Here is a 23,991-nt window from a genome sequence, read left to right on the forward strand (position 1 = left end):
GTATATCCTTTGTTTCTCTAACCATTCCGAAATCTGTTTATCAATTTCATGCTGCTCTGCGGGGAGGAGGTGGGGTACGCCTCGGCACGCAATGAACTGGAAGTTGATCTGTCAGCACTATCCTCATCTTCAGGGCAGATGTTTTTATTTTATGCGGCTTATAATTCCTTACTAAATGTAGTATTTCATCTCGATGTACTCCCTCTTTGATATGATTTAAATCAAATTCCTCGTCATTATAAATATCACGAATACACATCAAATAGTTTTCTGGTTGCAATTTTCTAATTTCGATTATGCGTAATGTATGCTTTACGCATGCACGCGTTGAAAGAAATGTTTAATAAAGTAAACAAATAATTTTTTTTTTTTTTTTTTTTTTTTTTTGTAAATTTTGATACCCTTTAGATCATAATTGCTCTTTATTTCATAAATTACGGTTTCATATTTTTTATTTTATAATTTCTGTATGCCATCTTACCAGATTTAAACTGATGATCTATAATTCAGAAAAACCGATAATCCAGAATCGCCGAAGTCCCGACAAATCCGGATTAAAGACTTATGACTGTACTATCCCAACTTATCTTTACTTCTTTTGTAGTTATTTAGATCTTAGTGATAAAACTATACTGACTTACAAGCAACTTTGGAGGCTTCTGATTTAGCTGGCCAATATTAAAAAATGTTAATTTCTTTCAAATAAATTTGCAATAACAATAAACAGATTATTTGGTAGTGTACCCTTGATCATTATGGGATGCAATGTAATGAATGTACTTAATAATTCAGCAGACTTTTCTATTTAAATTCCTTCAGTAGCAACAAATCCAGCATTTTTCAAAAATGCAAAATATTATCTTTCTGAAACATTATATTCATAAGGAATTATCATATTATTTCATATACACTCTTATAATATATTTGGTAACATGTCCAGCTAACAATCAAAAGATATATGCTTTGAATCTTGGCAAAGGCATAGCTGAGTTACTATATTTCTCATGGGAAATAATAATAATAATATAATAATGCCTCTTCATTGACTAAAATGTGGTGATGACTATCAAAAGATCTATGGTTTGAATCTTGGCAAGTGCATAGCTGAGTTACCATATTTCTCAAGGAAAAGAGAACTTAATCCCTTTTCAATGACACGCAAACTAAAATATGGTATAATAGTAAGTTATGACCTGGGAATCCCATTGTCTCTCCCCAGTCATCCTTTAAGCAAGGAAGACTATAAAGAATTACTGCATTTTTCCAGCCATACTCACATTGGGTAACTGATAGTACGTCCAGCTAGCTACTGGAAAATCAGTGGCTTGAATTTTCGCAGAGGCATAGCTCACATTTCATGTTCCATACAAGGATGGGATCTTGTGTCTATCTACACACTATATCATAGCTCATATATTAGTTCAGTCAAATTTTTATATATCATTATGATGAACCTTGGATAGATTAATAAGTCTGAAACAGATAACTTTGCTCAAGCTCTATAACAAATTTAGTTTTCCAAAAAAAAATTTGAAATGTTTCAGATTTTAAATTACATCCAAAAGGTCATTTTTTAAATGTTTTGTGTGTTACTTTTATTTATTAAATATCATATTCTGCATACTACAACCATAAAATTCAGTTCAACAGCAATATCGCAAAACAATTTTTAAATGATTATATTTTTTGATTTTCTGATTACACAGTCTTGTGCGCTGGGGATAAAAATGTTTTTTTCTATACAGTGTTGCAATTAATCACTTTGAAACAGTTGAGTTTATTAATCAAAAATTCGTTACGGTTTATAAAGAATTACTGCATTTTCCCAGCCATAATCTCATTGGGTAACTGATAGTATCCAGCTAGCTACTGGAAGATCAGTGGTTTGAATTTTTGCAGAGGCGTAGCTCACATTTCATGTTCCTTACAAAGATGTGATCTTGTGTCTATGAAAGGAAAATATGAAATCGATAATAAAACAAATTTCAAATTTGGGCTTTCAGATGCCCATATTCGCAGTAGGATTACATCATTCAAATTTTGATGGCTCTAGGTACTGTTGTTTTATCACAATGCGAGAAACATACATACAATGATACAGATTCTTCACTACTTTATTTCTTTAAATATAATACAGGGTGATAGTATTTGGTGGCAACAATTTGAAAAGTGATTCGCTGTTTATAGTTTTCAACGCAAAATGCCAAAACGAAATTAATAGTACTTCATGACAAATTGCACCTTTGGACTAAAAATTGTTCTGCATAGAATACTAGACAAATAGTGGTAAATTTAATTAGCAAAGTTTAAGAAATATGATAGCTGTTTTTGCTTGCGCCTCTGCAGTGTAGCAACGTAACTGCTAGGATAGAGGGTTGCCGCTGGCGGCATACAAGAAAGTTTTTGAATTGGCTCATTGAAAGTCATGAGTTATTAATTTTATAATTGCGAGTTTGAGATATTGTGTCATTAATAAAAGACAGTTAGAATTCACTTAGGGGTCATCATTATTTTAAGAATAAACACCATGGTACGTCGACTGGAGTAAAAGAACTGGAATGTTCTTCACTTTCGATTTGGCGTAAAGACAATTGCTTCAGGTGAGTGTTTCATTTTATACAGTTAAAATTAGTGTAAGAGAACTTTTGCTGAAAAAAAAAAAGGGGGGTTCTAAAAACCCAACTTACTAAGCTTAAACAAAATTTAACAGATCCTACTTGTTCTGAGGTTAATGACTTTGATCCAATTGAAGAAAAGCTTAAAAGCTTAGAATCAGATTTTAAAGTTATTTTTGAAACCATTTATAATGTTTGTGATGAAAAAGAAATTGATACCTATGCTGGTGAACATGAAGAAGTTGATAATATGAAATCTGAGTTAAAAAGAAAATGGTTGATTCTAAAAATCTGGTTGTTACTTCAGATCAATCTTTAAATGTAAAACTACCAAAAATATCCTTACCTATTTCCAGTGGCAATTTATATGATTAGTTATCATTTCAAAATATTTTTAAAACCACTATCCATCAAAATTCAAACTTATTAAGTGCGGTAAAACTTCAATATTTAAAAATCTTCTTTGAAAGGAGACGCTTTTCGCATCTTACAATTCATTGCTATTATGAAAGCAAATTATGACCTTGCTTCGTCATTGTCAGGGGAAGTTACAAAGGATTTTATGGATAGAAGGCCAATTAAAGATTTTGATCTAACCATCATTACCTATGGTACTTCGAGGGCACCATTTTTAACAATGCTAATACTTGTACAGCTATCTATGGATGAAGGAAATAAGTTTCCATCAGCAGCACTCGTACTAAGACAAGACATGCACATGGGCAATATCTTGTCAACAGCTGAATCATTATTTGAATTATCTGCATTAGAACTCCGAAATCAGTTAAAAGACATTCTGAAGCATGGTACTTCATAAGTGGTGTGGTAATGAGACTGATTTGTGTTAAAAAACGACTAAATATACTATTTTGGTGAATTGGAAGAATCTAAAGCATTAAATATTTTATGGAAGTTGAAAATAGATTGTTTGGGCATCAAAGTTAGAATAGATATGTCACTAAACAACAAGTTTTATCCATTATATCTTGTATCTTTGATTCCCTGGGTTTAGTAGCCTCAGCTATAATTATAGCAGAGATATTCATGCAGAAATTATAGTTATTAAAATTGAACCAGAATGATGTTCTGCCAGAGAAGGAAGCTAAAGAATGGATGTAATTTCCCTCTACCTTGCAGTTAATTAACAAAACAGAAGTTGGCACATGTATTTTGTTATCAGATACAATCAAGGCAGAATCACACATCACATTTCGCTGATGCCTCAGAGGCGACTTACAGAGCCACGTCAGCATCAAGCAGTACAACAGTGAGGTTGGTGAGTAGTAAATCTCATGTCTCTCCTCTGAAGATGATTACCATCCCAAGATTTGAGTTCTGGGCAACAGTTCTCATGGCTAGTTTAATTCATCAAGTAAAATCTTCAATGAAACTGGGGCTTTCAGCTATTCCCCTTTGGAGTGACTCTATGATTGTGATGTCATGGATTAAAAAAAAGAGCCTCATCTGCTCAAGATTTGTGTTGCAAACTGGATATCAGAGACGCAGGATTTTATTGAAATTCAAGAGTGACATTATATTGCTTCTGAAGAAAACCCATATGATCTCATATCTAGAGGTATGAATGTTAAAAAACTGCATCTAAGTCAATTGTGGTGGAACAGGCCTGAATTTTTTATGAAAGATAAGTAAACTAACAGAATTGTACTTGAAACAATAACTGAAAGAGACACAAAAGAACTTTAAAAAGTATGCTGACTGTGAACTATTAACATCTTTAAATCTAAATGTGAATGACTTTGTTAATGTTTATTGAATTGTAGCAATAAGTATTAAAATCAATTTACATTATAAGCTTTTGCTTTATAAGAATTGTACATAGCAAAGAAGGTAGGTAATTTACAAGTGGGAGAATTAACAGTAGCTGATAAACTTTATTAAGATTAATGCAAGATGAGTATTTTATAGGTGAGACAAATGTCTTAAAAAAATTTGGTATGGTTCCAAAGAATAATCCTATTAAGAATCTTAACCCCCGTATTAACAATAATGGGTTACTTAGAGTAGGAGGTAGCTTAAGAAATAGCAATTTTAACTTGTCAGAAAAAAAAAAAAAAAAAAAAAATCCTATTATTCTGCCTTTTAAACATAAATTAACAGAGTTAATATTTAATGACTAACATTTTAAATACCTGTATGTAGGTCCCCAATCTTTATTATATCATATAAAACAGAAATTTTGGATTGTAAATGGCAGAAATGTTTGTAGGGAGGTTGTAAAATAGTATATAACATGTTTCAAGACTAATCCCACAATAGCTCAGCAAATCATGGGTTATCTACCAAAGAAAGAATTGCAGCTAATCTTACATTTAATTGTACCATAAATGACCTCTGCAATCCATTTTTAATTAAAAATAAAAACCAGAGAAAAGGTATATATCAGAATGTTTATGTATGTATATTCATTTGCATGGTCCACTATAGTCATTCATTGGGAAATGGTAACAGATCTAACTTCAGAAGCATTAACTGCTACCTTGAAACGCTTTGTGTTTCTGTTCTGTGCTTAGAAGTAAAGAATTCTATATTTAGAAGTATTATAAAATCAGTGTCAGTTTAGTTTATTTAAAGAATTAATTTTTTTTGGCTTTTTTTATTTTATCTTATTTTAAAAATTTGTATGTAAATATAATTTTTTTATTATTATTAACAAATACGTGTATTATTTTGTGTTGTTAAAAGCCTTATTGCTCTACAAATTGATTGATTCAACAACTGATTGCCATAAAACGAAAATTTAAAGAACTACTGTTAGCGAATAAATTTGTCAGAAGAATATCTGAAGTTATCAAAACAAGCTACTCATACTTTACTTCCTTCTGCAACATTATTTGCATGAGGCAGGTGTTTTTAAAATTATGTTGCAACAAAATCAATACATAAAAGTAGAATTCATGCAGCATTTGATATAAAAATTGTAATTTCAAAGATTGTGCTTGAAATTAAAGAAATTTGTAATGCAAAGAATCTAATACACTAAAGTCACTGAAAACTAAAAATGTTTTAATTTTTTTATTATTATTTTCTTCATTTAAATGGTTTTACGAATCAGTTTTTGTAAAATTAGAAACTGAAAAATGTGTCTTTTATATGTACGATATAAAAATTGGAATAAATACTTATTTTATTTATCATTTTCACTTTATTATTTGCATTATCATTTAATTTATATTACATTAACTTATGTTTACTTAACTTATATCTGTATTATGACTTAATTATAGCAGAGATATTCATGCAGAAATTATAGTTATTAAAATTGAACCAGAATGATGTTCTGCCAGAGAAGGAAGCTAAAGAATGGATGTAATTTTCCACTACCTTACTGTTAATTAACAAAACAGAAGTTGGCACACGTATTTTGTTATCAGATACAATCAAGGCAGAATCACACATCACATTTCTCTGATGCCTCAGAGGCGACTTACAGACTACCTCAGTAAGACCTCAGAGGCGACTTACTAAAAACCCATATTTACTCTAATGATCCTTAAAAAGGTTAGAATTTAAAAAGTGTTTCACAATGAGAAAAGCTTGAGAAACAATGCATTAACAGATTGTAGGTAGTTTATTAAATGAAACTACAAGGTGTGCCCATAAAGTAAAGAAGCAAATTAAAAAAAAAAAAATGATAAATAAAGTGAAAGAATAAATGTATGTTTAGAAAGGTAATACCTCAACTAATGCTAAAGTCAATTAAAACTGGTTATTTTGTCATTTGCATATCAAAACATATCAAATTCACTGAAAAGTCATTTTAATTCACTGAGAAGACATTGTGCAAAAAATTTGCTTCGAGATGGAAGAATAACATTAAATTTTATTACAAATTAGATAAATCAGGTACTGAAGCATTAGAGATGATTCGAACAATATATGGTGATGCACCGTTATCAGGAACACAAGTAAATGAGTAGTACAACCTCTTTAAATTTAGGTGTGAAAGCATTGAAGATAAATCAGAGATAGGATGCCTCTTTCAACATTAAAGAATAAGGAATATGTTGAGAAAATTCATTCTTTGAAGACACGTAACAACTCAGAAACTTTTTAGACATGCTTGGAATAAGCAAAGAAAGCAGTAGGTTAATTTTAACTGACAATCAAAAAGTTAGAAACAGAAAAAAGAAGACAAAAAAGGCTTGCATTAGCATTTGCTGACTACTGGGAGACATGACTACAATTTCTTAAAGCAAATTTTTTAATGAGGATGAGACCCGGTGTCTACTATACAACCCAGAAACAAAAAGACGACATACACATTGGAAAAGATCATCTTCTCCCACACACACACAAACAAAACAAAATAAAACAAAAAAAAAAAAAAAACACAGGTATCAAAATCAAAGACTAGATGATGCTGAATGCATTTTTTTTTTATTACAAGCGACATATTCACCATGAATTTGTCCCTGAAAATCAATCAATTAATCAGTATTTTCACAAGGAAGTGCATTTTTAAATTAAGGAAGGCCTCTTAGGAAGTATTGTTTTAATTCTGTTCAATGGTTCCTTTTGCATGATAATGCTAAGCCCCGTACAGCATTGTCTGTACAACAATATCTTGCTAAACATACATTTGAAGTGAAAAATGATCCACCATATTCTCAAAACGTATTGCCAGTTGATTTTTTTCTCTTTTTCTGAAACTATGCTCATGAAAGGATATAGATTTGAAAATGTCAAAGATATTAAACCAAATGTTATGCACAGTTTAGCGAATGGTTAGTTCCAATGTCTATAATTAGTGTTTTGATGACCTGAAGAAACAGTGGAAAAAATGTAGACTCCTCTGGCAATTATTTTGAAGAAGTTAAATTTATTTGAAGGTTAGTTATCTTTCTCTTATTCATAAGAAATTGTCCAGTTATTTTATGGATGAACCATAGATTTTACATTCCATAGAGCTGACACCAGAAAAAAAAATGGTGCTATTGGGAAGATAGTGGAAATGATATAAGACAATTTGGATAGCATAAGTAGAGTAAGGGGCATGCAGCAGAGGGACAAAGCATTTGGAGTGAAGGAATCTTCATAGAGGTTCATGGAATAAAATGATAAAAACAACAGCACACTGTTGAACATTATTAAGGAGTGGATTAAGCTGGGAAATACAATTTACTCTTGTATTTGAGAAAACTATGACTGTTTAGGTAGAAAGGGTTTTGAGCAATTAAAGCTTAATCACAGCCTAAACTTTGTTGATCCAGTCACAGGATGCTATACAAATAAAACAGAGAACACACTGAGGTGTATAAAAAACTTCTAACCAACACACAATCAGCAAACAGATTTTAAATTTCCTTTGGCATTTTACAGCTTCATTACATCTTGCAAGGATCAAGATGTTTGCTTTAACAAATTTCTAGAAACTATAAAGGGCATAAATTGGATTGCATTCAAAATTTCCTTGTAAATTTATCAGCAATTTTATCACTTTTCTTAATTGCTAATATTTCAGTTTTTTATGTGTGAATGCATGCGCTTGTGCTTTTTGCATTTTAAACTTTAACCTGTATTCCAAACCTGGATTTTCAATTTCACTGCTTAAAATGCTTATCTAACATTTCAAAATATGCTTTTTCATGGCTTGATAACTTTTTTGTTGCCAAGCCAAAAAATCACCACTGGAAGTTCTACAAGAGTTTTGACAGGTAATAAAATCCTCATGCATAATAAACTACATTTTGAAAGATAAAAATATTACTTATGAAATAACATATTTAAAATGAAAGAGTCGCAAATACTTTTAAAAACAATAATAATATTTTATATTGATATTAATATAAAAACATTTTATCCAATTCCTTTAAATAACAATTACAGAAACTACCATATTCTAAAATACTGGTACAGAAAGCATCTGATGCTAAATAATTAAGATCAAAATTTTAATGCAATACAAAAAGTATACTTACAGTTCTTACTATTACTTTATACAGATAAACTTCAAAATATTTTACTAAAGATTAAACTCGCTGATCAAAATTATTTCTTGAAATATGCATTAAATTATGAGTAAAACTTAATTTTAGCAGTCCATCAGAAACTGCATTAATGTTAGGAGCTTCCTTTGCTTAGTATGAAAACAATAAAGTTTAAAGAAAAAAGCTAAAATAAAATATTAACTTAAGAACATATAAATGTCAATGCAATCAAACCTGATTATAAAAAAACCATGAATTTCCACACATTTTCAAACAAAAACATTTATTTTCTATGGTTTTAATTGTAATCTTATCAATGTTATTAATCAGACAATCTTATTAATCAGTCATTTTATTATTTCTGATAAAATGTCTGATTAATAAGATTGTCTGATTAATAACATTGATAAGATTACAAATAAAACCATAGAAAATAAATGTTTTTGTTTGAAAATGTGTGAAGATTCATGATTTTTTAAATCAGACATTTTATTATTTCTGATAAAATGTCTGATTAAAAAAAAATTCTCAAATCTTTCAACGGTCTAGTATTACTCCTAGAAATATTATAAAATGTTTACAAAGCAACAACATTAATTTACCTGAGGGAAAAGAACATTCAAAATATTCTCTAATTGTGATTCCAAAATAATACTGTGATTAGAAACAGCAGCATCCAAAACCATACACAGGCCCTATCAATAAAGAAATTATAAATATAAAATTGCTATTTTTCTATTCCAGAATTTTCTAAATTTTCAGATAATATGAAAAAAATATATACAATAACGTGGAGTTTATTTAAGACTTTGCATCATGAGCAAATTAAAAATGATCACTATTAGGGCTGCCAGCCATTTGAAGATGTTTGCATTGACAATTTATTTGTAATCTTGTTGACATTTATAAAATGGGGATTGTAATAATTAGGAAGTATGTGCATTATTACGTGAGAGATGCATTGTACTGCCATGTACACAGGATAATCTAACTAAAAGGCTCTAGATTTTATTTCCTTAAATATGAATTACAGTCATGTACTTCCATTTAATATCATTTCTAAAATTACACATAGAATTTTAATAAAACAATTTTTACATTCAAGACGAAAGGATGACTTTTTATAAAACATAGAACAAATATACATTCCAAATATTGATATGCAGAGTCTGCATAGATGCACATAATTAATATTTTCATGGAGAGCAGTTGTCTCTTCAGAAACAATTACTATTTCATTTTCCACAGAAACACTAATTGCTAAAACAAAAGAAAAAAAATTGTTATGGTTTTCCCCAAACATAGTTGAATTTTTTTTTAAATTTGATCAGCAGTGGTCATTGAAGAGAAATCTAAGTTAGTAAATTTGCCCTGTGAATTTTGCCTGCTTTGTGTTTAACTTATTAAATACAGTAAGTACTTCACTAATTTTTGCTGTACATATATCATAAAAAAAGCTAGATTTTATTTAATCAGCAAGTTCTCAATGCTGAAACTACTTTTATAAAAATCTGCATATTATTATCATCCAGTCAGTCTGTAACTGGAACCAATATTTAAGTTAATATTTTAGGAAAAAAAATGTTTAAAAATGTTAAAAAAAGGGGGGAGGCTGCAACCACTTCATAGGAAAATCTTGTGTAATATGAATATGTATCATAAGAATCAATTTATCCATATTTCAAATTATTTTATTTTCTGTATAGTAGCTTTTAACAAAGTATGATTCTAAATCACAAGACACAGTTTGGAAAATGCCATTGACTATTTCCAGAAACATTTAGTTACTTGAGAAAGCTACTAAAATAACCATAGAAACATGTCAGTATTATTTAAAATAGATTAAAAAACAACCTTTTATTTAAAGCAGCAAGGATTAAAAAAAAAAAAAAAAGTGGTTAAGAATGTGAATGTTAAACTGATATATATATAAAAAAAAAGCCATCTAGCTATGGCAGATAAATAAACTAGTTTAAAAAGCTGCCTTTCCGTGGCTGGGTATATATTTCACAAAAAATTTTCATTCATAATTAATTCTTCAATGCTGCTACACAGCAGCATATAAATCACAGTAATTGGTAACAGTAACATTGCAACAATAGTTAGCACACATCCCTGTCATCAAAAATAATACTTCTGTTCAACACAAGTAATTTTAGATTTTCAAGGGCCTTTTCAAGGGCAATATTAAATAACATGCATGCAAGGGCATCACCTTGTCTCAAACCCCTTTCACTATAGAATGCATCTGATAGATCAGACATGACTTTAACTCTGCAATTTACTTTCTTTAAAGTCATTCTAGGGAGATCAATCAATTTCCTAGAAAATCCAAATTCCAGCATAGCTTCAAACAACTTTTCACAGTATTATGCTAGTAGCTAACTTGAGCCATCCATTCAGATTATTATTTAATAGGCCTTTGTTTTCTCTTTTTGTGTTACTCCCACTAATGAGAAAAATAGATCCAATTAAATTTGAATCAGCTGTGATTTTGCTTTCTTGAATGGAATTCATCATTTACAGGGATACAAAATTTATAATTTCAGTGCTAAGAGGATACTGTTCTAGAATGGCTACTTTACTTACCTTACATTTACCATAAACTGTATCTATCAAAGGTAAATTTGAATTTTCAATAACTATTAATATACTTGCTTGCCATCAAAAAACAACTTCCATTGAGAAGTTTTAACTTGATTCTTTAACAGAATAATTTTTGACACAGAAATAATCTCAAATCAAATTAACTAATTTAATATCTACTTGATTTGATAACTCTGAATGTAAAAATAATTTTTAGATTGAATTAATGCAATAATTAATTACTCAAGTGCAAAACTAATTATGAAGGCCAGAATATGGACAAAAAATTTACACTACTACTAATTTTCCTTCAAGAGTGAGTATGCATTTCATAAAAAACGAGAACAACAAAATTCCAGAACTGACATTTTAAATTATCTTTCAATTAATTATTGAAGAAACTTTACATAGAGGTAGCTGCCAAAGGTGATCTGGTAAATTATGTATTAATTATGATACATATTTATGCTCAATAAATTACACATGACTATTGCTAAAATTATGAACCAACATTTATTGCTACTTAAAGACATCTTTTAAACTGATTTTTGGCATTTTGCATAATGTAATAGGAAAAGATAAATATAAAAAGTCACATTTAGATTTTTCTGCTAATGAATTAAGTCTTAAAATAAGTTTTTTCTTCAAGGATTCATTCTAAATTCCCAGTTTTAGCACTATATTAATGATGTGTTTTACATATATATAGCACATGTACACAATGAAACCCCACCATACTGAATGCAGTTTACAACAAACCCACATAATGGAGCTTTCCCAAACATATGATGATTTACCTGCAATGATCCAAATTATGTAGGTATTTTGATGGAAATTAAAATATAAAATGCTCCAAATATAAAATCCATTATGTAGGTTATCTCAAGATTCTCCTTCTGATGTTGAATAAATGGCACACACAGAAAGTGAACACCTAACACAGCAAATATCAAAGCTGCAATGCATGCAAAAAAAAAAAAAAAAAAAAAAAAATCAGACAACACGACTTTCCTTCAATCTACATAATGCCAACAGAAAATCATATACTATTAATACAATTTGTTAAGTTTAAGTCATCAATGTTTTTGTTATTCAGCAATATTTTTTTATTTTTTATGGATAAAAAGAATTATGCATTATTATAAATGCATATTTTAGAGAGAAAGTATTTATTTTAATAAGTAATTTGAGGAAAGGAACAGATACATGCCATTATTTATGTGTTTACAAAAAATATTAAATAAATCAAATATTACATACAATATTCTCAATCTAAATATAAAACTATTTTGCATGAAACCAACTCATAAGTGGGAAATCTTTGCAATTGAAATAAAAAGATTGAAAAGGAATATAATTTTGTTTTAATAAATACCTGAGTAGTATGTTGATATTCTTGGTGCCTTTTATAAATTGCTAAAACAGCTGGAATAAACTTTGGTAGAAGTTCTTCTAATTTTTCAGGACTAAGAAGATGTGTCATTTGACCTAGGGCAACAACAACTTCAGATCTTACCTGTAATACATATATATTTTAATATGAAATAATAGCAACATTAAATAAAACTCAAAATGAAACCAAGAGACAAATATTAGCAAAAAGTAATACTACTGCAGAATGTCATTACAACTAAAAAATTACTTTTATTGTGTTTTTAACTAGGAAAAAAAAATATAAATAGTTCACATACTTTTCTAAACTAATAACTGAGTTCAAAGCCGAATAAAATAAAAAAAATAAAAACATCTGCCCTGAAGATAAGGATAGTGCTGACAGATCAACTTCCAGTTCATTGTGTGCCGCAACCCCCCCCCCTGCAGAGCAGCGTGAAATTGATAAACAGATTTTGGAATGGTTAGAGAAACAAAGGATATGCCTTTATCCATTTTTTGCAGCAATTCCACTTTTTGTTTGATGGACATCGAAACTGCTATCGCTTTGTAGATCCTTTGGCAGCTCCAGAATCGGAAATTCTTTTTGACATAATCGAAAGTTCAAGCTTACTTTTATAAAATTGCTCTAACAGTCTGCAAAAAATAATAAGCCGGTCCAATTAGAAGATTAAGGAACAACACAGTCTGCAACATAAACTGAAATAGATAATTTGATAATTTTAGCTTAGCTTATACCGTCCGTTATACATTAAACGCGCATGCGTAAATGTATTAAGCGCATGCGTAAAGGATTTATGCGTTTACGCATGCGCAGAAAGTTTGTAGCTTTGAGGTCCGGATTATGGATCATTCCAGTTTATGGACGTCCGGATTAAAGACTTTTGACTGTATTAATATCACTATCTTCTGCATCATAGATAATATCAACTTCAGTTATGTCCACAGCATTGCTCAGCAAATATGATAATTTTAGCTTCAAACTAGTAGAAAACTGTCTGGGCATCTTTTTGACCATATAGCAAAAATGAAACGCTGAATTGTATTTCACTCATAAAAATTAATACAGCAACTAAGGGGCAAAAAAATAAAAACAATAAATAAATTAATTAAAATCTTGCGACTGCTTTAGAATGCTGACTATAATTGAGAGCCAAAGTAAAATTAACAACACTATTGCCAACACACCAAATGATCAGTATGCCAAAATGTTGGGAAATTGAGAAAGACAAGAGCATTGCTCAATGAAAGGGCAGTTGGGAAAACTGCCTCTTCATTCAACAATGCTCTAATTACCTGTTTTACAAATGGCATCCAAACATAAATTAAAGATAATCTTCAGCTTCCCAAATAGGTGCAGCTACGCTAGATGACCAATTGTTCTCATGCTTGGGCAATACATTTAGCTGGATTTATTAAGTAATTCTAAATTTGGGTTATATGCAGAGCTTTGGCTGATTTATTACCTTTCACCTTATGCCCTGTATTGGCTTATATTTGACAAGAGATGGTATCTTTATTATTACAAGACAAATCCTAATACATGAACAGATATAAATTCAATTTCTACGCTGATAAAAATAAAATGAATAGCTAACTGTTTTTCAAATAAAAGATGAAAACTGTAACAACTTAATGCCTACAGAAATGCTTCAGATTTTCCTAAAATGTATGCATATTTCAAAAATGTAACCAAAGACTGACAACATTACTACTTGAATTTTGAAAATATAGATTAATAGAGAAATAGGACTTCATGTTGTTTATTTCATTATATGATTTAGGAAATATTCCAAATTTGAGCTGACATATATTTTATATGTGGTTGTGTTTAAAAGTTGATTCCTCAAATGATAAAGGAATACACTTTACTACATACCATTTCTGAAAGGATGTCTCATTTTCCCCCCCCCATTTACAGTGTTTAGGATAATTAGCAAAAGCTACTGCTGTAACATTATCAACATTACAACAATTTAAAAAACATTTCTCAGCTTCCCCTCCCCCCAAAAAATTATCAGTAAAAGTTTTTAGAGTTACTGCCTCCTTGAGATGGCCAGCAAAGTGATTAGCCTATCTGAAAACATAAATCAAAATGTTGCTACTTGATATCACTTATGCTCTCCAAAGTTCTCCATAAAAGATCCAGATATTCTGAAATCACAGATGACCATCTTAAGTAGGCTTCACTGAATTTTCTCCACTAAAATAATAATAATTTTGTACTTACTTGATATATACAGACACATATTTTTTCTTAATTAAAAGGGTTTTTTTAATTATCTGTTTCTGTATTAAAAATAACTGCACAATAATTATTCATCAAACAAATTTTCTAAAAATTTTAGAATTCTATACAATTTTTTGACATACCTTTGCTTCTCTAGATGGAAGCCAATTGTTAAAAAGAACATCATAAGCACTACTTATTTCACTCATAAATGCCTCTTTGGTTACTGATGGATCAGGTGACTTTTCAGCATTAGCAATATATTCAAGAATGGACTCGCAAAATTTTGCTAAAGCTAAAATGACATTTTAAAATAATTGATTCAGCTGTTAAAAATAATACATTTATACACATCAAAAGATAAAAGAAGTCAAATACAAACAGCAGACATCAAATAACATTATTCACATTTTATGGAAAATGTATACAAATTTTATTTACAACCTACAAGTAAAGAAGTCTGCATTAAATATGGCCCCATGCCTACATGTATTAGAGCCTCTCCCCCCAAAAAAAATAAGTTATGCAAAAAAATTTAATAATATCATATACACAACATCAAAACGTAATTGGTGTTCCATAAAAATATAACCCAATTTAAATTACTACAAAATTTCTAATACAAATAATATGAACACATAACTTGTTTTAAATCAAAGTACATTCATTACATTTTTATGCACACTCACCTGTCAATTAGAACATTTTCAAAACAGTAATCAAGTATTCAAAACAGTATTTCAAAACAGTATCAGTATATCCTTTCAAGGATCTTAGAATTACTTAATGAAATACTTCTGCATTTCTCCCCTTTAAATTTGTGATGCATGCAGAAGGAGTGGTATGAATCTCATTTAAGATAATTCACCATAAAACATATAGTATGGATAAGTCAAGTACATGTTTACAGTACTCTAGCTCTGGATCATGCTTCTACAAATTATTCTACAGAACATTCTTAATTCAATGATGTACAATTCAGTTATTATATAATACACAGGGTTCATATACATTTCTGCACACAGAAATTAAGTACTTTTAAGGAACATTAATGAAAAATTAAGGACCTGTGAGCAAATGGGAACTGAATAAATTCAGTTAAAAATATTATCTATGCCTGAACTTCATTTTTGTAATACCATCCTAAAAATAAAATAGACTAATAAGCAGGATGCATTATTATTAAACATAATTTAATTAACATAATTATTAATAAGTTTGAGAATAAAATAAACTTTATGAAATTTATCAAGTAACATTAAATATTTTACACTTATAATAGTTGGACGTATTTGAAAGAAGATCTGAGACATTATATTTATGTTCTACTAACAGTTAGGTTTATGTTCTTTTTCTTAATTTTTTTTTTTTTTTTTTTTTTGGTCTCATTTTTGTCTTTCTCAGTCTAGAGGTTTACTAAATAGCATAATAAATACTTTAGAGGTTTACTAAATAGCAGGTGCATTTTATGTTAAGTGACATAGGTTAAAATAAGAAATAAAATAATAATTAGCATGATTCATAACAAAAGATTGCCTGTTGTCACCACTGCCGCTTGCCTAGCCACTTGCGCTACAATTAAACTTCACAGTTGTGGAGCTGTGTGCTACAATATAACAAGCAGTAAAGTGCCTCATTTACGCCACTCTGCGTCTGTGAGTGCAATCCAGAGCTGTAACTCGAGAAATAAACAATCTCGTTGTTAGGCGACATGTGCACAATGTTATTTTCATTTTTGCGATAAATGCCTATCAACGTGGTGTTCACGTCGCTCGCGGTTTGAGACAAAAGCATCTCGATTGGCACGTCTTTCTGGTGCAAGTGGCTAGAGAGAGATCTGATGACCAAAACAAACCTGAAAGTCCTGATGTAGGCACGGTTGGCAAGTTTTGAAAGTTAGTTGGGCTCTGTCTGACCCAGTTAGCGTCATGATTTTGTGTAGAATTCCAGGGGTTGTAACCCAGTTAATGTACTTAAAGGTTCCAATAAGCCACTAAAGCACCAGAGGTTATAAGTTATTTTGGGTACTTTTCTGGCACAGGCGATAAAGTTGCCAATAATGGTACAACCGAAGCCAAACGGAATATCCTCACTGGTGACTTTTTATGCCTCATTTTCAAGACAAGTAGCAGCTATTTCTTAGCAGATTGATTGTTTCCTTCAATACTGGCATACAATTACATAGGATTTTTTACCAGATAGTTCAATTTTATGCCCTAAGGCCATTCACAGTAATTAAGTCAATAAGGATGCAATCACACCACTCACCCGAAGGAAAAAATCAGTATATCAGTAGAAAAGGCAAAGTCAAGGGTTATATTCATCAATTCTAATGAGAATGCACTAGCGAAGTAAAGCACTGCGGTTTTACATAATATCTGAGTAAGCTATTCGTACAAATTGAAATAATTCTTGCATTTAAACTTGTATTCCAAATTGAGATTTAACTTGAAATTAATGTAGCAAATTACTGAGAGAATTAGATTTTTGTAGCGTAGTTTAGATGAGATGAGATCACGTGAGGTCACATGATATGGACTGGCGAATCAGGATGTTGAACCATTAAAGCGTAGTAAGTTCTTAAATTAATATCTTTTTACAAATTTATTGTCTATATTTATTGGCTTTTTACAAAATTTTAAACAATATTAAAATGCTTATGCCTTCAAAATACAAAATTCTTAGAACTAACATTTATTAACATTTTTTACGTGTATACTGTATGTGGTCACCTACAGTCTGCTTGGTCAGATTTGCGCCGGCGAAGCAAAAAAGTACCTTATTTTGTATTAAGTCTCATTAGATGCAGATATTTAAGTTTTACATTAATTTTCACATTTAATATATGACAACTTTCAAAGCAAAAGTTTCCACCTTGATGTGAATTGATGTATGCAGTAAACATTTTGTTTTTCTTTGCATTTCCAGTTTTTGTGGCGATGTACCAGTGTGAATGCAGATTAACAGTTTAGACAGGCATTATGTTGGGTTGCAGCACATCCTTACACAAGTTTGACAAAAGCTCCCTCACTGCTATGAAGTATAGAGAGATCTTTGAGAAATATGTTCGACTTTTTGGGGGTGCAGTTGGTCCTGAGTTCCTGTTAATGGATGACAACATTCATCCACATAGGGCTCTTGTCTTGTCGATGCATTGAGTAGCCAGCCACATATCCTGACATTAACCCTATACAGCATGCCAGAGTCGCTCTTGGAAGAGCAATTTGATCTAGCCATCCCCCTACAAAAACCTTGTGGAATTAAAACTGCCTTGCTGTAGTAGTGGGATTGACAGCCACAGGAAATTCTCAACTGCTTCCTGTACAATATGCCGACACACTGTACGATCTGTCTGACTTTCGGAGGGGAACAGTCACCATATTAGACTGATTTTCAGTTCGATATCATGGGCTTTGGACATACCTTTACTAATCATGCATAAATAAATATTTGGATAGTACATCTCTTTCTCTGTTATAAATGTATATTCATAAAACATTTCATTAAAGTCTGTCTACTGGTTTTCAGAAATTCAACATAATCTGCAAATTTTCTTAATTTTGCACATGAATGTAATATATAGCAAGCCTAACAACAACTGTATTTAAATATAATAATAAAGAATAACTCACCATGTGCAAAAATCCATTTCATATTTTCCTGTTTTACCATGCACAATAATGGTAACATAGTTCCAAGCACTGCCTTTAAAAATGGTACCATACCAAACACTAAAAATATTAAGAAATAACATACAAAATTATTTTAAAAAATACATATAATTTTGGAACTACTCTTATATGTCCCCAAATTTCTTGCCAACGGTGCAATATTACTATTTAAATTTTTTGTCTACATTTCGAACTTTAAGCCTAAAATGTCTCCAAAAACCATGTTTTGAACACACAATTTAAGCTAAAAATCTGAAACAAAAACAAAAAATTTAGATAGCAAAAACATAAAGTTTATAACCAAAATATTTGACAAGAATTCATGTACACAGCAATATGTTTTAACTTTAAAAAAAACCATCTACGAATTGCACAATCTAGGCAGTAAAAGAATCTACGAACTACACACATCTCGCTTTAATAAATTAACATAACAAAAATTAATTTCAAAGAATACCATGTACATAGCGTTCTGTTTCAACATCTACGGATTGCACAATCTAGGCACTATGGACTATTCAACAAAATAAACTAAAATAATTTCAAAGAATTCAAAAAAACAACAATAATGACAGAAATTCATACTAAAAAAACAATGAACATGACATTCTACAAAATAAGAACAAGAATAAAATAAAATGCACTTACCATAAATGAATGCTTTTTCGAACAGCAGAAATACCAATTTCATGCTGCCACGTAATCACTATTGTTAGATATGACAGTAAATGTACACCATTTTGTCCATTCATCAACTTATTTCTACCTAAATAATATCTCTAAAAATTTAAACACAACCAAACAAGTTTATTCTACCAAAAATAATAACGTTTTACAGCTGTTGCCACTCAAAGCAAAGCTAAAAGAAAATTAATATTACACTGGTTGAATGTATATGAACTATGCTATACATAACATATTCCCACCTTTTGATAAAAGGATTTTATCAAAGCAAATACTGAATTAATCTAAAATATAACCTAAAACTCCATTTTGAAGTTCACTTAAAAGTCTATTTTAAAGTTCAAAAGTCCTTGAATCTAGAAGGCACCTTTATAGCTCGATCACTTCATCATCTAATCTGAAGCACTCATTCAAATAGTCATCAAACATTTTGCCATCTGGATCACAAACTGGTTTAGATTTAGAAATTACTTTATGAAATAAGGATTTCTTTCTAACCTTTATCCTTCCTGTGTGAGTTGATTCAATCATTTCTTTCTTAACTTGTGATTTAGAATAAATTTTGAAATTTGTAATCTCAACACCTGATGTTTAAGATTCTTCAAGTTGTTCTTCACCACACTCATCACTTTTACTTGATTCAATCCAATGATCCCAATCTTCATTATCGAGTTCCTCATCATATGGAAATTTTGGACATTCTTCATCTTGAATAGCATAATAATCATCATTAAAAATCTCTTTTGTTTTCTGGTCAAGGTTCAATTTTTTTTTTTTTTTTTTGGTTTTGGTTTTCAGGTTCAAAATCACTTTCAATATCATCTTCGTTAAAGTTTAATTCATTTTGACCAGGCACTTCTTTCAACTTTAAAAATTTGTCTTCAAGTTCTTTTCTTATTAAATCTTTCAAATGTTTCAGATCTTCTATTTTCTGCTCTTTCTTCCTTTTTATTCTTTCAACGTATTCTTCACGCTTCTTCTTCTTCTTCTTTTTTTTTTTTTTTTATTATCAACACATCTGAGAGAATCTTCAATCATCCTTGGATATCATTTAATGAATTTTGAATCCGGCTCTTCAAATCGGGAAATATACTTATATTCAAACAATTCTTGCCTTTTCATATCTTTTTCATCATCACTTGACACTGCGATATCTGTTTTTTCATAAGTCGGAATCTCATCATTTTTATATTTTCCTTTACACTTCTTCTATAAAATAAAATCTCTTATTCTCCTCCAGGTTTGGATGATTCCTGAACTTCTTCAAAAAGGACATTTCTTTCTTAACTTCTTTTTGTATGTTTTCTTGACCTTTCAAACATTTTAAATAGTCAGCCTCTGCATCTTCTCTTAAATTTGCTATAAAATGATCATTTATTACCTTATCAATTTTACTTCTAGATTTCAATTCAAAGGGATCTGTAATGTCAATGGCTTCTAATTCCGAAAGGTTTCTGATATTTTGATTGTGAATTAAGAGGGACGTAACAACAGCAGCAATGGAATTTTCACCTCCAGTTGTTGGCAATTTGCCCATCAAAACCCATCCGAGCAGTGTTTCCATGACAAAAATGCCTGTACTTAATTTCTGTATTTTTCCTGTATAAATATTTCCTGCAAAGTCTGGCCTATCAAAAGATCAATTTGTGGGTTGACACAATCAACATCTGTGATATAAATTCCTTTCCAGCTAATTCTGATATCCAAGGTCCTTTCTGTAGACTAGATATAGATCCATGAATTATAGGCTGATCTAACACAGGAATCTTGCAGCTATAACCAGTATGCAGATTCTCAACATTTATTTTATAACATTTATGATTCATATCAGATGTCCTTCCTCCAAACACAACATGTGTTAATTTTTTATGAGCTTCTGATCTTATTCCTAAAGATTCTACTGTTGATTTTAAAACATAGGAATATTCAGATCCAGTATCTATCAACGCTCGAAGATGAAGTTTCTCTCCTTCATGTTGAATGGCAACCACTAAAGTTTGAAGCAAGTCCTGAAGTTCTTCCTGAAGTGCCTGTTGAAAAAAGAGTGCTAATTTCACAATTTTCTTGATTGCACTCGACAGGAACTTTTGATTTCTGCTTAAATTCTGGACAACACACAATGTAATGCTTCCTACCACAAAACATACACAGAACTTTACTTTTACAATTTTTTTGCTCGATGGTTTGTTTTCAAATACGTAAAGCAACATTTTTCTCTTTCATTATTTTCAATTTTTTATCATGACTTAAACTTTGTGCTTTGTAGCTTTGCTTTAATGAGATTTTTCACAGAAAATACAATTTACAACATTATTGTTGTTTATTTCTTTTGCTCCCGAAAACATGTTGCTTGCAGTAGGTATAGTAATATCTTCCTTATCCTTATGAACTTTTCTATAGGGATCACTTTGCTTCATACCTGACTTTGCTAGAGTTTTTAACTTTTTAACTTTGCTAGTTATTCTTTCTTCCCCTTCGACCTCAGCCCTTAGAAAATTTAAAAGTTGGCTCAGCCTTGCACTATATGATTTCTCTTCATTTACCAAGTTTCTAAACCAAACTCTCAACACGTCTTCTGGAATACACGACTCCACAAGGAGGAAGAGCATTGCAGAATATTTGTCTGATGTCATCCCAATGGATTCTAAAGGTCTGAGGTGGGATTCAAGTTTATCATATAATTGAGTGATACTAAGCCTTGATTTGGTAGCATTTTTAACAACCCTTGCTTTGGTAGCATTTTTAACAACCCTTGCTTTGGTAGCATTTTTAACAACCTTTGATTTGGTAGCATTTTTAGCAACTAAAGTTAACAGTTCACGAACATAGTATTTCACTAACAATTCCTCATGGCCAAATGTTGCTTTGAGGCTTCCATTGCTTTTGAATAATTTTCTGCCGTAGGTGGATATCTATTGATAATCTATTTCGCTCTTTTACCTGGCGACCTACATTGTATTAAATATTGAAATTTTTTTTCCAATTCCATTTCTTTATAATCCTGAATTCGTTTAAACTGACTCCAGAAACACAACCATTCTTTAACTTCACCGTTAAATTTCATTAGTTCAAGTTTGGGAAGTTTTGTTTTTGATTTCGCATTACTTAATATATTCCTGTTTGGCTGTGATTTACTTTCGATAAAAGAATTGACGCAAACTATAGCTTCATCAAATTTGACTTTATATTTTTCTACAGATTCAAATTCATCAGAATAACTTTCACCATTATCGTTTGCACATAAGGCAAGTTCTAAAATTCCGTTATCAAGAGTCATTAAACTAGCACTAATGCGTTTTAAAGTAGCTAATTTAATCTTAACATCATTTATTTCTATATTTTCATCATCAAACAGAAACATTAGACTTTTATATGTCTTAGTAAACGATATTCGTAACGGAGATCGCTTCTTAACAAGAAGCTCTATTGCAAACCAAAACCAAAATTCAATTAATTATTTCTTATATACTCACCTCTTATATTTAACCCCTTCGAGCCGGGTAGCAAAAACGCGCGCTTATCGCGGAGGCCGGCAGTGTCTTCTGCGAGCGTCTCTCCAGGGCCGGGGACTTTTTTGCTACTAAACCTAAATCCATGAAATTTTCGAAGTATCAACGCATTGTTTAATAATGCTCTATAGAGTATTTAAACAGCTTATGCTTTATAGATATTTTTATATATATACTTTAATTACCTTATTTCTTGTTTAAATGCATATTTTACACATTTTATTTTAATTACTCACCATTTTATGACTTTTAACATTATACATCTGAAAACTAAATATATTACTTAAAATTCTCTTTTCGTATGAAAAATTTTAAAACAGGGATCTAAACACAGTCCTACATTACATTCCTTGAACTCATAATAACTCATTTGCCATTCTGGAGGATTTTTCCGGGAATGTGAACAAACGAAGCATCATCGTCTCATTTTCTTATCAGTCTCTTCTGAACAAAGTTTTGGAAAATGTCTTTCAGTTAATCTTTCAGAATCAATATCAGAATATCAGAATTTCAGAATCAATATCTGAAATATTTTGCATCATTTCTGCTATTTCATGCTCTGTTAAACATTTTCGACGCTTCAACATTGAACCGGTAAAAACAGAAAGAATTCACGTCTAACAAGATCTAATTATTTTTTAAAAACTGAACTGTAAACTGAAATACTCAACGCTTTAGCGCATATAAAACTTCTACTTACAATAAACAACCACCACGTGCGAATAAAGTGCGATTTAAAGAGACGTCATAAATCACGACATTCGGAAACATTTAGTTCCCCGTTTGTTTATATAATCAAAAACACGTGTATGTGAGTCATGCTTCTCTTATTTCGAGTAGAAGGTCTAATGTACATGTATCTGAAACCATATGGGCATACAGTGCCATCTTGTGGCAGAAATTATAGTTTGAAAAACATTCCAAGGTACTGGCACAAATACGTGACAGTCAGTAGATAAGTGTGTTCATTGCTGGCACGTATACGTGACAGTCGGCGCGAAGGGGTTAATCACGTACTTAGGGTCACCAAATGTTAGATACAACAGTAACGTACACCATTTTGTCCATTCATCACCTTATTTCTACCTAAATAATATCTCTAAAAATTTAAACACAAACAAACAAGTTTATTCTACGAAGAATAATAACGTTTTACAGCTGTTGCCACTCAAAGCAAAGTTAAAAGGAAATTAATATTACACTGGTTGAATGTATATGAACTATGCTATAATTAACAACTATCATATTTATATGACAGCCATACACACTATCCAGAAAATTCATACTATGATTCACAAATAAATGTTCAAAACCTTCTTTTCCTAAATCCTTGTAAGATTTCCAGCCATCCAAAAA

General features: G+C 30.5%; 1 protein-coding gene across 1 annotated transcript in view; it reads right to left on the bottom strand.

Annotated features, from left to right (window-relative positions):
* c11.1 (maestro heat like repeat family protein c11.1) overlaps positions 1-23,991 on the bottom strand; it is a 183,587-nt gene that overhangs the window by 132,154 nt on the left and 27,442 nt on the right. The window contains exons 6-9 of the mRNA XM_035361194.2: positions 18,404-18,502; positions 14,915-15,066; positions 12,525-12,665; positions 9,166-9,258 (exon numbers count right to left, since the gene is read on the bottom strand). Of these exons, the coding sequence (XP_035217085.1) occupies positions 9,166-9,258; positions 12,525-12,665; positions 14,915-15,066; positions 18,404-18,502 (485 nt within the window). The remainder of the gene's footprint in view (positions 1-9,165; positions 9,259-12,524; positions 12,666-14,914; positions 15,067-18,403; positions 18,503-23,991) is intronic.

This window comes from Stegodyphus dumicola, chromosome 3, assembly GCF_044657685.1.
Source record: "Stegodyphus dumicola isolate Sdum_Otavi_A_Nest chromosome 3, ASM4465768v1".
Lineage (NCBI taxonomy): Eukaryota > Metazoa > Arthropoda > Arachnida > Araneae > Eresidae > Stegodyphus > Stegodyphus dumicola.